At 43.8% G+C, this 12,628-nt stretch overlaps 1 protein-coding gene across 3 annotated transcripts in view; it reads left to right on the top strand.

The window, feature by feature from the left end:
- The first annotated feature begins 3,651 nt into the window (after positions 1–3,651).
- The window catches only part of LOC103594395 (dixin), a 70,092-nt gene continuing 61,115 nt past the window's right edge, over positions 3,652–12,628 (top strand). For 2 of the 3 annotated variants that reach the window (XM_008577603.1, XM_008577605.1), the window contains exon 1: positions 3,786–3,862. In XM_008577603.1, coding sequence (XP_008575825.1) covers positions 3,803–3,862 — 60 coding nt within the window. In that variant the 5' untranslated portion in view covers positions 3,786–3,802. Of the gene's footprint in view, positions 3,863–12,628 lie in introns of all 3 variants that reach the window. The other variant, XM_008577604.1, reaches the window with a different exon arrangement.

Genomic DNA, 12,628 nt, shown 5'->3' with positions numbered 1-12,628 from the left:
CTCTCAGCATTGGACAGATCATCTAGGCAACAAATTAACAGAGTAACCATGATTCTTTCAGAAGGAGAGAAGAAATCTAGGGTAATTAGAGGGGGGAGGGGGAGGGAATGGAGGATGGAGAGAGATGGGACAAGGGGCATAAAGAATAATTACGATTTGTAACAATATATATGCTAGTAATATTGATTTTATCAACATATCTCAATGTTCAACTCCAAAAAAAAAGTATAATTGATTTTGATTCAATAAATAAAATGAATTAAAAAAATAAAAATAAAAATAAAAATATGTACTCAGTACCTTCTATGCTGCAAGCATCTTATAAAAGTATTGCATGATGGTTAAAAATGGGGACTTTGGCCTCACTATTTATTAGCTATTGGGTCTGGGGCAAATTACTTATCCTCCAAACCTCTCTTTCTTTATATGTGAAAAATCTACTGTTTGTAGTAATTGTGAGAGTCAAATGAGCTAATGTGTACAAATACTTAGTGTGGGGTTTGGCACATAGTAAAAACTGAATTTTGCTATTACTGTTGTATATAGATATTTGGGTAGATTTTAGTTTATGGACAAAGTGTCTGCCATTACTGCCAAAAGAATGCAGGACCGAGGAGGTCAGGTATAAGTTCAGAAACCACGCAGCATGGTAGAGATATGCAGAAAGCAGTTTGCTGTGATTCTTTGCTTCTCCTCCCAGGCAGAGTGAATGACACGCCTGCAGCAGTAGGAGTAGTTCCAGCTATCCAGACGGCTCGCAGATTTTCCATGCACACACACTACAGGATACTGATTACTGTCCTAGTTCTTCCTAGTTCTTTTAAGTAACCTGCTTACTTTCCCAGCTCTTACATTCATATCACTCCAGGGTGGAAAAGGAAAGATGGAAGGAAGTATAAATGTTAGTAATGCTTACAGCTAAAGCTCATTCTTAACTGGGCAACTTTCTAAGGCAGACCTTAAATGTGGTGAACATATCTTTTGAGTAAAAAATTGATATTATATATTCCGAGGAATTTTGTCCTTTTTCCAAATATGAGAGGCAGACTATATGTGAAATATTATAATTTTTGGAACATCTCAGTAGTTGTGTGTGGACAATGGCATAGAATATTTTGAAATTGTACTATCTACATTTAAATGAATTAAAATTAAATGCCATTAAAATTTTAGTTCCACAGTTGCATTAGCCACCTGTCAGTGCTCAGTAGCCACATGTGGCAGGTGGTCACTGTATTGGACAACATAGATATAAAACATTTTCATTTTCACAGTAAATTCTAGTGGACACACTGCTCTAGAATATGTGGTTGGTATAGTTACAGACTGTCAGAGAATAGTACAATCTTGGACCATATGCCCTATAATAAATCTTTTATCAATTCACCAAGATTCTCTCAATTCCTCCAACATTGCTGTAAGGGGCAGTGCAAACAGCATAGGGCTGGGCCTCAGAGGCCTTTCGTTCAGATCTTAGCTACCACATAGACTTGCTGAGTTCCTGTGAGCCTCTCTCCCAGCCTTTGTTCCTTCTTCTATGAAATAAAGGAGTTGGGCCAAATGAGATTCTTTTTTTGAGCTTTAAAATTCAGTGACTTAATAAGTCTTTTTCCATGAACATTGAGCTTACAGGTGCTACTTTGACCAAAGACTTATTTGAAAAACAGTGACACCTTGGCATAGATAACGGTCAGCAGGACCTGTCTCTGATGTCTGCTTTTCAGCTCTGTATCCAAAGCCTGATGGGCTCTCAACCAGTCAGGATCCTCTGCCCAGGGATTCACCAACTGTGTGTTTTGATCTTGCATCATTATCACCTTGGCATAGATAACGGTCAGCAGGACCTGTCTCTGATGTCTGCTTTTCAGCTCTGTATTCAAAGCCTGATGGGCTCTCAACCAGTCAGGATCCTCTGCCCAGGGATTCACCAACTGTGTGTTTTGATCTTGCATCATTACACATGTAGATGTGTTGCATGTGATTCTGTGCTGTTGGAAGTTTCATACCTACCTTTACAAAGGGCCTCGTTGCATTAATGTGGGTTAGTGACTCTCCTGAGGGTGATATGCCATGAACTGTGGTGGTGGCAAGGGGAGTTCTTGGCAATTACACTCCCCAGCTAGACTATGAAGGACAGTGGTCTTGTGACTTGTGTGCTGTGATTTGGTGTCATAGCTTTTCCCCAGCCTTAGCCAAAATTGAACCCACAGCATTCAGCCAGCAGCAGCTGCTCAACACCTGTGCTGGCCCACTGCTTCCTGCCTGTTGTGGTCAGAGGGAGATGAGTCTTTTCCCAGAAGCATCTTTGTGTTCAGCAGCTTTAGACATCCAGACAAGATATTGCTAGTCTGCCTGCTCAGGGTAAGGATTTTCTTTTTCTCTAGTGACCTGAGGTCATTAGATTGAATAAGAGCGATTACTGACTTTTTCTGCTAAGTTACTATTGGGGAGTTGAGGAGAGAATCTGGTCATTTTGGAAAATCATGTGTAGAGTCCTAGCTCCTTGAGCTGCCTGTCACTGAGCTACTGTATCCTTGTCCTTGGATAAGGCCCTGAACTTTCTGAGCCTTAACACTCTGTAAACGCTTCCCTTCCATCTGATATCATGAGGTGGAATTTAATATTGGTGTTATTTCAGCTTCCCGTTTTCCTATAGAAACAAGAGTTTTCACTGAGCACGCAAATGACTAGTATTTTAAAAAATAAATAATTAAGGCTATAACTTGAGTAACTAGAAACAGAGGGAAATACCTCTCTGTTTCACTTGAGGAAGCTTTTACCTAACTTTCAAATGCACCAGGACATTTTTAGGTTTTTATTTTAATTAAAATCCATTTATTTTAAAACTCATTACAAATATGGGTTTTACATATTAGCAGTTATTTTAAAAAGAAAGAAACATTTTGGTGAAGCCTTGGTCATCCTTGGCTTACCCTTGATGTGATTCATTTAGCACTGTTCTATTAAATGTGTTTCAATATTATCAATAACTAGAATTGTCCCTTTCAATCCTCCTCACCCCTGACTCCCTCTGGCTCGTTCTTTTTCTCTTTTTGTTTCTCTCCCTTCTCTTTCCTCTTCTTTAGCCTAACCTCACTGTCCAGGCCCCATGTGGAAAAAGGTTGCTGTTTTCAGTTAGTCTGGGGGAAAAAATCCTATGATTCACTCTCTTTCCCACCCACCTTGTGGTGGGGTGCTTGCGGTCTCAAATCAGCAGACTCTGTGTGTGTGTGTGTGTGTGTGTGTGTGTGTGTGTGTGTGTGTGTGTGTGTGTGTGCAGCGCGCACTCCCGCCTGCAGGCCTGGTGTGTGTGTGACTGCAAGCGCATGCACTCGCCGTCACGCCCGCCTGTGTGTAATGTGTATGTGTGTGTACGTGCGCGTGTATGCACGCAGCGCGCGCGCGCATAGCGGCATGCCCACCCGCAAGCCCGGTGTGTGCGTGCGTGTGTGTGTACATGCGTGCGTGCAGCGCGCGCACACGCCAGGCCACCCGCCCGCGGGTGGGGTTCGCCCGCCCACACGCTGGGCTGGGGGCCGCCCGCCGGTGCCCCTCCACCCTGTGCGCGCCCAGCTGTTTCTAGAGGAACTGCCGCAGCTCCGGGCCCCTCCAGCAGAGGTCCCCGTGCGAGCATGCCCAGTGCAAGCCGCTAGTTTGGCTCCGGTGTAGGTTTCCAGTAAGTGGCATGCGGGACTCAGGAGAGATCCCAAAGAGCTGAGCCGAGAGCCTTTGTGTGCACAGGGAGGAGGCGGTGGCGGCCGCCTGGCTGGAGACCCCGCCCGGGGAGCCCCCGGCAGGAACAATGCTAGCCTGCCTGACGCGGGGGAACTTACTGGACGTCCTGCAGGAGGGCTTCAATGAGGTAACTGTCCTGCTCCTCCCACTCCCCAACTCCCCTCCCCCAGCATCTCCCGCCTTATCTCCGGAACTCCTGCAGGAGGGCTTCAATGAGGTAACTGTCCTGCTCCTCCCACTCCCCAACTCCCCTCCCTCAGCATCTCCCGCCTTATCTCCGGAACGGGTCCTCCTCCGCTCCATCCTATCCGGGACCCCAGAACAAATCGCCCGACTAGCCCCAGGGGGGCGAAGGTGGTGGGTGCGGTGCAGAGGTGTGAACCGGGAGAAATCAGAAGGGCTGCCTGTCTCCAGCTAAGCTGGGTGATGACCTTCCCTGGTAGCTTACCTGAGCCTAGAGGACAGCACCACAAATTCAGAAGTCATCTCCCTCCAGAAGAGATGGTTTCCACCCTCCCCGGGAATTCTCTGCAAGGAAATCCCCAAGGAAGTCCCGGATACATGGCAAAAATGCGCATGCTATTTCAAGAACTAACCGGCTGAGCCAAGGGAGGGTTGGGGTGGCATGGCATTGGTAGAAAGTTTGAGAGGGGGCAGGAGACTGTGGGTGTTGTACATGAAGTACCCTCTCCATTTTTGAATGTCCTTCTGAATCTGAGGCAAGGACATGGTTGGCGGAGAAGAGTTACCGAGAAATGGGGGAACTGGGTTCTGGGCCCAGTTTGGGGAGACGGCGTTTGCTCCCTTCCGTGTGAGAGCGGGGAACTGGGGTCCAAATGGGACAGGCAGGACGGGCCAAGGCTGACTGGGGGTCATTTCCTCCTCACTTGTTTTCCCTGACAATTCTGTTATTCTATTTGCCTCTCTTGTGACCCAGGACATTCTGGTTTGGGACCCTTTCCCCTTGCGACTTGCTCCACATGTCTACTTGCATTGCTTCGAGCCCCAGCCTTTCGGTGGCCTTAGCCCAGCATCCAGGGAGACATAGGCTGTAGGCTGTGCCTTTCTTCCTTTCTCCCTCTCTCTTTTTTTTCCCATCTCTCTCTTTCTGCCCTCTATGGCTCTTTTTCTTAAATTTAAGTTTTTTGCTTTTTAAATCAGTTTTTTGGCAAACAATTAACATGAGTACATGCTTTTCTTAAATATGAGCATTACAGGCAAGACTTGTGTCTTTGGCTCCTCCCCCAATCTCAGCCTCCCCCCGCCCCTCCAATCTGAGCCTTTTCCTCGGAGGTTACGATTCTCTTGAATTTGTGTATAAGATTTTCTTTCTACAGCTGCACTACAGGCTTTCCCCTATTTCCTGTTTCTAATTAAGAAGCTCTGCAGCCTGATCTGCCTCAGAACCTTCTCCACTCCCAGCCCCTGTGCCCCAGCCTTGTTCCAGACAGAGAGGAAAACTACAGAAATGCGTCTCAACCTAACCAACTGAGTCAGAATTTTCCTTTGGCTGAGGGGTGTCACAGCCTTGATAGAAGGGCAGAGCTTGCACCCTGCCTGCACTGCAGAGCTCCTCGTCTTTGCCTCACTCCTGCCTGAACACATGTAAGGGGATTGTTAACAAAGAGCTACAGTCAGAGAGCTGAAACACTGAAGAGCCAGGAAGCCCACCTCTTTGATTGCTTCCAGTGTTCCTGGTTCCTCTTTTCGCTCTCTCTGCCTTTGGGCCTCCCCTGGTCCTCAGCTGCAGAAGTCTAACTCATCAACCAATTGTGGCAGAAACTCCTTTGGTATTCTTATGGCCTCCCTCCGCCCCCACCTCCACCTTTTTTTTTTTTTTTCACCCCAGCTCCCAAGTGTCTGATTAGGAGGAGGAAACCAGCACAGAGTCAGTCTTAGTCTTTGTTTTCTGCTCATTTTCACTTCCAATCCTTCCAACTGAAGTGCTGCATAAACCAAGAGGCTTGCCTATCTTTTTCATGCTTTGGAGCTTCCATAAATATCCATTCTTATGGCCCCCCTCCGCCCCCCCCTCCCCCTTTTTTTTTTTTTTTCACCCCAGCTCCCAAGTGTCTGATTAGGAGGAGGAAACCAGCACAGAGTCAGTCTTAGTCTTTGTTTTCTGCTCATTTTCACTTCCAATCCTTCCAACTGAAGTGCTGCATAAACCAAGAGGCTTGCCTATCTTTTTCATGCTTTGGAGCTTCCATAAATATCCCCTGACCTCTAATTCTTATAAAACATAAGGGAAAAGGGGAGTGGGTGGGTTGTCTTTTTGTGGTGGTAATGGAATCTTCTTAAAAACAACAGACACACAACTTTATAATTAATTCATGTCTAGAATAACGCAGTAATGCCTCTTTTCCCTCTCCAATATTTAATTTTTCTACCCATCCTGTAAACTTCCCTCCACCCCCTCCACAGGCTAATGTACATCTGTTCCCTTCTGTTAGTAGATTTGAACTTTGAGAGCCAATGACTACTTTTGGTTTCTCTGAAAAATTGACATCATCTAAATAATAATAATAATAATGTTAAATTTGAATGGTCCCTTACATTTACATAATTCTTTCTCATACATAGTAAATTCTATTAAATAATTCTTTTCACATACAGTATCACATTTAGTGCTACTGAATAATGGTATGATTGGTTATTACAGAATCCATGGGGCCCTCTTTGACCTTTTCAGCCTCTAGGGCTGCTTAATAGATCCAGTAATATTCAATCCTTTTGTTAGAGTCATGAGATAAGGATGTAAATAGGGGCTTAAAAGCTAGTGTCAAATACACTTGAATTCCTCTGAGAAACTCTTCTTACTGAGACTAAGAACACCACACATATATCCAGTCATCTCTTGGTAATGATCCAAGTATAGCTGAAGCTATTCTTCATCACCCAGATGCTTTAGGGGTCTGTGTGGTTAGGGCTGTGACCTCATTCTCTATGGCGGAGGAAACCGCCACAGGAAATGGAGCTATGGCCCTAATTGGTTAATTATAAGGGAATCCTGCAGCAGAGAGAAACTCTGCCGTCTGAATCAAGGCTTCCCTCTACCCACTGTTGGCCTCTGTTCTCAGTCCATCTACCACGATGCATAACTTTGCATGAGAGAATTTTCTTCTACCACATTTCCTGTACGGAGCCCTGGTCTCAACATGTGTGGCAGATAACTCACAGAATTGATGTATGTCAGTGCTGTCAATGCAGTTCCTTTTATTGACATGGTTAATTTGCACTGTGAATTATCCACAAGTTTTGGCTACTGCCACATACTGTAGCCCATCCTGGCTGTCATTTCTTGTCTCCTATGTTCAGGGCTTGCCCAGTCTTTCTATAGTTCACAATTTCCCCATTCTGCATCTGCTTCAAAGCTATTTATTTGTTTTTATCTGCCACTTATCAGTGTTGTCATATGAATGTTGTCTTTGGTTAATGTTTCTGCAATGATTTTCTGAGGGATGAACTTCCTTTAAAAAAGACTTTGGTGCTTGTGTTGGAAGGTTTTGATAGACTTGAGATTATGATGTGGTTTGGCCAATAAGCATTTACTTATTTAGTTATTCAGTCATTTATTGATTGGGAGAGGGATAGACAAAATAATTTAAAAACACTCAGTTCCTGCTTACATGGAATTTATGGGAAGAGATGGGGTACTAAAAAAGCCATAATAGGGTGCATAGTGTGATAAATGTCATAAAAAAGCTAATATTTGTAGATTATAGAGATACCTTCTAGTTAATGATATTATGAGAAGCACCAAACATTTACCAACCTACCTGCTCACTGAGGCCACATTTTGTTTTCTTATAATCTGGTATATGCAGGCAAGCAATCACTCACCAGACATTCACTGAATTACTGTGTTTACCAGGCACTGTGCCAGCCTCTAGAAATAGAAGTCAACTAAGATAGAGTCTGTGCCCTAATGGAGCTCACAGGGCAATGCAGATAAAGAAAGTAAACGCTCAGAGTATCAAACTTGGGAAAATTGTGGTGATAAAGAAATCTTGAGTGTGGGGAAGAGTGAACCTATGCCTGGCTGTGGTGTGAATGGCCTGCGAGGCTGGAATTCGTGGGAATGATTTATAAAAATGTTGGTCAACAGGAAATCAGTTGTCTGAGCCTTAACCTTTTGAACTTACGATCTGGCAGACTTTCCCTACCGGCTTCCCTCTAAGTAGAAAAGTAGAAAGTGAAATCCCATATTAAGATTCATCCACTTGGCAGACCCTGAAAAATACAGGAAGAGCCTTTGTCTGATCTCATCCCTATAAGGGGGACATAGAGGGATTGAGGAAGAGGATTGGCAGGTGGAGCACCTGCAGTGAAACTCCTAAGTGCCTCGCGCCTTCCATGAGGTAGCACTGGCAAGGTTGGGCCAGCTAGATGCTTTCAGACATTTCCATAGTGAATTCCTCTGCTCTGTAGAAATTAAAGGCCTGTTAAGTCTTTAATAAAACAAAGCATCACAGCACTCAACCTTTTTTTCTATCCCGACTGATTTCTCCTCTTCCTACCCAGGCTCTTTGGCTTTGTTCACAGGAGTCAATGCCAGCTCAACAGATGCTCCGTGGCAGCAAGCTACCAGGCAGCTTTATGTTCCTCATGATGAGTGATGGGCTGGCCAGGCATGTGGAGCAGTGCTAGGGCACTGTTTGCCAGGTGTCACTCCCCCAGGCAGCTCAGAGGGTCTAGGGAGTACTAGAAATGCTTCATCAGCCATGACTGACCTTGTTTAAACTGTAAGAACCAAAAAAAAAAAAAAAGCCTCAAACTGACACTTTCCTGAATGCATTTCCTTGTTTGTTTTCCCCTAAACCAGGCCCCATTTAAGTGATTATGGACATAACCTTCAGTAACCAGGTGGGGTAAGGGGAAAGGGAACCAATTCCAAAGGCCCTGAGGGGGGCTGTATGTCTTGTTTCTAGGATAAGGGACACGTAGACTGTAGAGCGACACCTCATTCACTCATTCTTTTAAACTGTAAAAACAAAAAAAAAAAAAAAAGCCTCAAACTGACACTTTCCTGAATGCATTTCCTTGTTTGTTTTCCCCTAAACCAGGCCCCATTTAAGTGATTATGGACATAACCTTCAGTAACCAGGTGGGGTAAGGGGAAAGGGAACCAATTCCAAAGGCCCTGAGGGGGGCTGTATGTCTTGTTTCTAGGATAAGGGACACGTAGACTGTAGAGCGACACCTCATTCACTCATTCATTCATTCACATACATTTATTGAGCACTTACCTTTTAACATGCCCTTGTGAATGAGCAGAGAGTGGAAATTTAAAAATATAAAAATAAATTTAGGAGACGATGTCTTTCAGAAAATCTTTAGCTCTTTATGTGTTATCCTTTGACCATCAGGCTGAATACTAATACAAAGAGCCCTGTGCATACAAGAAAGAAGAAATTTGATGATATTTTTGCTTGTCAACTTTATTTTTACCTAATTAACCACTAAGTTCAATGAACAAATAACTTTCCTTGGTTCTGTAAAGGCCTGAAAGAGTTAATAGAAAAAAAATACAATATCCTGTTCTTTTACTGGCAGAATTCAGGCCAATAATAACTTAAGGTTTCTAAACCTCTAAGCTTCCTCTCAGTTTCTCAGCAACTTCCCCATCCCCTCACCTTCTGCTGCTGGATGGTCTCAGAGTTCTAAACAGGTATCTGGTTTCACTGTAAACCATTCCTGTTGCCTCCTGAACTGTCTCTAGCACACCAAAAAAACTCACTGCTTTTCTTGTTTGCTTTTCTTGTTTGCTAGTAGGGAGCCACAGAGCCGACTTCTTGGATGTTTCTACACTAGGAACAGTAGGTTATACAGACTTCTGTGGTTCAATGCTTTTGCAACTCCAATCAAACATGTCCTCTGCAGGAATTCTCTTTGACCTTGAGCTGTGGAGGAGATAGAGAACAGAGGCTGAGTTTCCAAACTTGTTTGGAAGGAAGGACAGGTTTCAAAGAAAAATAGAGTTACATTTGGTGGCAAGAAAGCTTTCAGTGTCAAGATTTCCTGTACAAATGAAGAATGTAGACAGAATTGTCCATACTGGAAGAGGTTTAACTCAAATTGTAGGGTTATTTGGAGTGTCTTGGAGGAAGCCGATGGAGATTATGGGATTGCTAAAGCCTCCTTACACTGGCTGCTCCTTGACACTGTCACTGTTCTCACTACTTTACAGGGGTCCAGTCTTGTCAAGCCAAAACCTACTTAGACAGCTTTGACTGTTGCTGCATCTACTTTTCCTTCCCCTGAAGCCTGATTCAGGGTTATCATAAAAACCCTCAGTCATTCTAGACTTCTGGATTCCACTGTTATCCTTCAAGCTTCCTTAGAACAAGTTAGAGATGAAACTCTGGACTGAGATTAGTTCTATATTGTCACTGTCATAGTATATACTTACTGTCTTGCTTTTTTAAAATTGGTTTGGTTGCAAATGCCAACAACTCAACTTGAACTAGAAGAATAGGAAGTGGAATTTACTGACTCATGGACTCCAAGAAAAGGCTGCAAAACTCAGCCATGGAAAGGGTAGGGATGCAGCAGAGTCTCGGAAACAATGAAAATCAAGAACTCAAACACTGGCAGGATCTTTCCCTCTGTTTTCTGTCTCTAATCTCCATTTCCTTCTGTAGTGGCTTTATTCCCTCTCATTACAGATGGCTTTTCTCTCTCAGGTGGGCAACATGTCCTGTGGCAACATATAAGTATTATATCTTACAACTTTGTCTTGAGAGAGATGGAGCAGGGTGGGGGAAAGACAGATTCTATTCCTAAATGCAGGTCAAAAAATTCCAGGGATTGGTTGGGCTTGACTAATCAACTCAGCCGGACCAATCAACTTTGGCCAGTGGGGGAGGTGATATAATACCAGCCTGGTCATGGGACCCACCACTGTGTATGCAGAGAAGGGGGCATGTTCCTATAGAAGGGGGAATCATCATGAGTCAGGCTGCTACCCCAAGGGCTGTCAGCTACACCACCACCATGGGCCTGGATGGAATCTGATCATGGACCTACTGTGCCTTTCCAGCTGTTGTTAGAAACTGACCAAAACTAGGAGCACGCTCAAGATATATTTCTTAATATTCTGGACATTTTTATTTCCTGAACCTGTTGCATTTTGTCTTCACTGAATAATAGACTTATAAAATGGTAGTGCTAAAAGAAAACAAAATACAATGGTTGGTTTTTTGCGGGGGTGTGTGTGTGTATATATGTTTTGTCTTTTGTTTTTCAGTTGCTGCAAGAAGCCCTTAAGTTACTTCGGATGTGTAGGGTGTAGGGGTGGGGTTTGGAGGTGGAGAAAAATAGGGTGAGTGAGCTGGGCTCTGGACCTTCCACCCTGCCCCTAACCAGAGAAGCTCTGCTTTTCCTTATTTTACATATGTGGCTTTCACATAAATTAAAATTTTAAAAAATATTATGAGACAGAAAAAAGAAGAGTATCTGGCTGGTTAGCTCCATTGGTTAGAGCATGCCTTGTAACACCGAAGTCAAGAGTTCAAATGCCCCCTCAGGCCAGCTGCCTAAAACAAAACAAGAAAAAAGAAGAAAAATAATAACACTACTAGTCCAGCCCCCAAGCAGTAACAACCTCTTGAAAAAGCATATGGGATTTCATCTGCTGCAGAAGTACAAGCTCTAGTATATCGTTAAAACCAAACAGTAGAGCCACTCAGGGCTTGGGCTTGCAAAACAGGCATCTATTAAGACAAACATCTTTGTGAGAGAAGTGGATGGTATGGCCGGTCCTCACAAGTGTCTACTTTGTCCTTCAAGTTGGTTTTTACAGAGCTAGCAGTAGGCACTTATAGCAAGAGCAGAATCTTGCCTTCCCTTGGGTGAGAAGTACAGATATCTTCAGGTCAAAGGGGAGACAAACTGAGACTCAGTTTAGTGGTTGGTATATTAGCCATTTTTGTTGCTTATAACAAAGTACATGGAACTGGGTGATTTATAAAGAAAAACGAAATTTATTTGCTTACGGTTTCTGAGGCTGGGCAGTCCAAAGTCCATCTAGTGGTGGCAACAGTGACATAGGGGTCTCGCTTGCAAGATGGTGGAACCAGAGAGAGCAAAAGACAGACTCTCCTTTTAAAGCCCTCAGAACCACGCCCCTGATCACAATTTTTAATCCATTCACTATGGCATGGTCCTGCAATCCAATCACCTCTTCAAGGCTCCACCTTTCAATTACCATAATAGGATTTCCCACCCTCTTAACAGTCACTGTGGGGGCTAAGTTTCTAATACATCAAACTTGGGGGACACAATTCAAGCTTCAGGGAGTTTTGGGGGGACATAATTCAATCCACTATAGTTGGCTTCCCAAATTAGTGGTTGGATCCCCAGATTAGACTTAAAAGAAAGGGCAGGAACCTAAAGCCAACATAAACTTTTACCTTTGGGTAAGAATTAACCTACTCTTCAAGCTCTGTTTGATGCCATTAACAAATCCACGTCAACATGTAGTCATAGTAGTGACATGCCAAAGTCCTTTCTTCAATTAAAGTTTTTTAAGTCAGTGATTTAATCGAGGCATTCAAATCAGTTTTTTAAATTACAGGAATCTGGGCAGAATAGTAAATAGCCTCTGCACTTTAATATCTACTTGTGTCTTGGGAGGACTTCAGGATCCACAATTATGATAGTCTAACCTTCCCGTTCCTGGACCATCCCCGCTGCAATGATTGCCCCCCCCCCCACCCCCCGTGCCACTTCAACAAGACCACATACTGAGGCCACACCTGGAACTTGCTCCACAGAATTTCCCTTCCCCTGAAATCTTAAACTCTGAAACTTACTCTGTGCTCAAAACCCCAATTTTCACACTCTTTCATTCCCATTACACCTATTTTTTCATTCCCTCAGGTTCTCCTCT

The sequence above is a fragment of the Galeopterus variegatus genome, unplaced genomic scaffold (assembly GCF_000696425.1).
Source record: "Galeopterus variegatus unplaced genomic scaffold, G_variegatus-3.0.2 Scaffold1551, whole genome shotgun sequence".
In the NCBI taxonomy this organism is placed as follows: Eukaryota; Metazoa; Chordata; class Mammalia; order Dermoptera; family Cynocephalidae; genus Galeopterus; species Galeopterus variegatus.
Note: the sequence above shows the minus strand (reverse complement) of the source record. Positions and strands in the feature narration are given on the sequence as shown.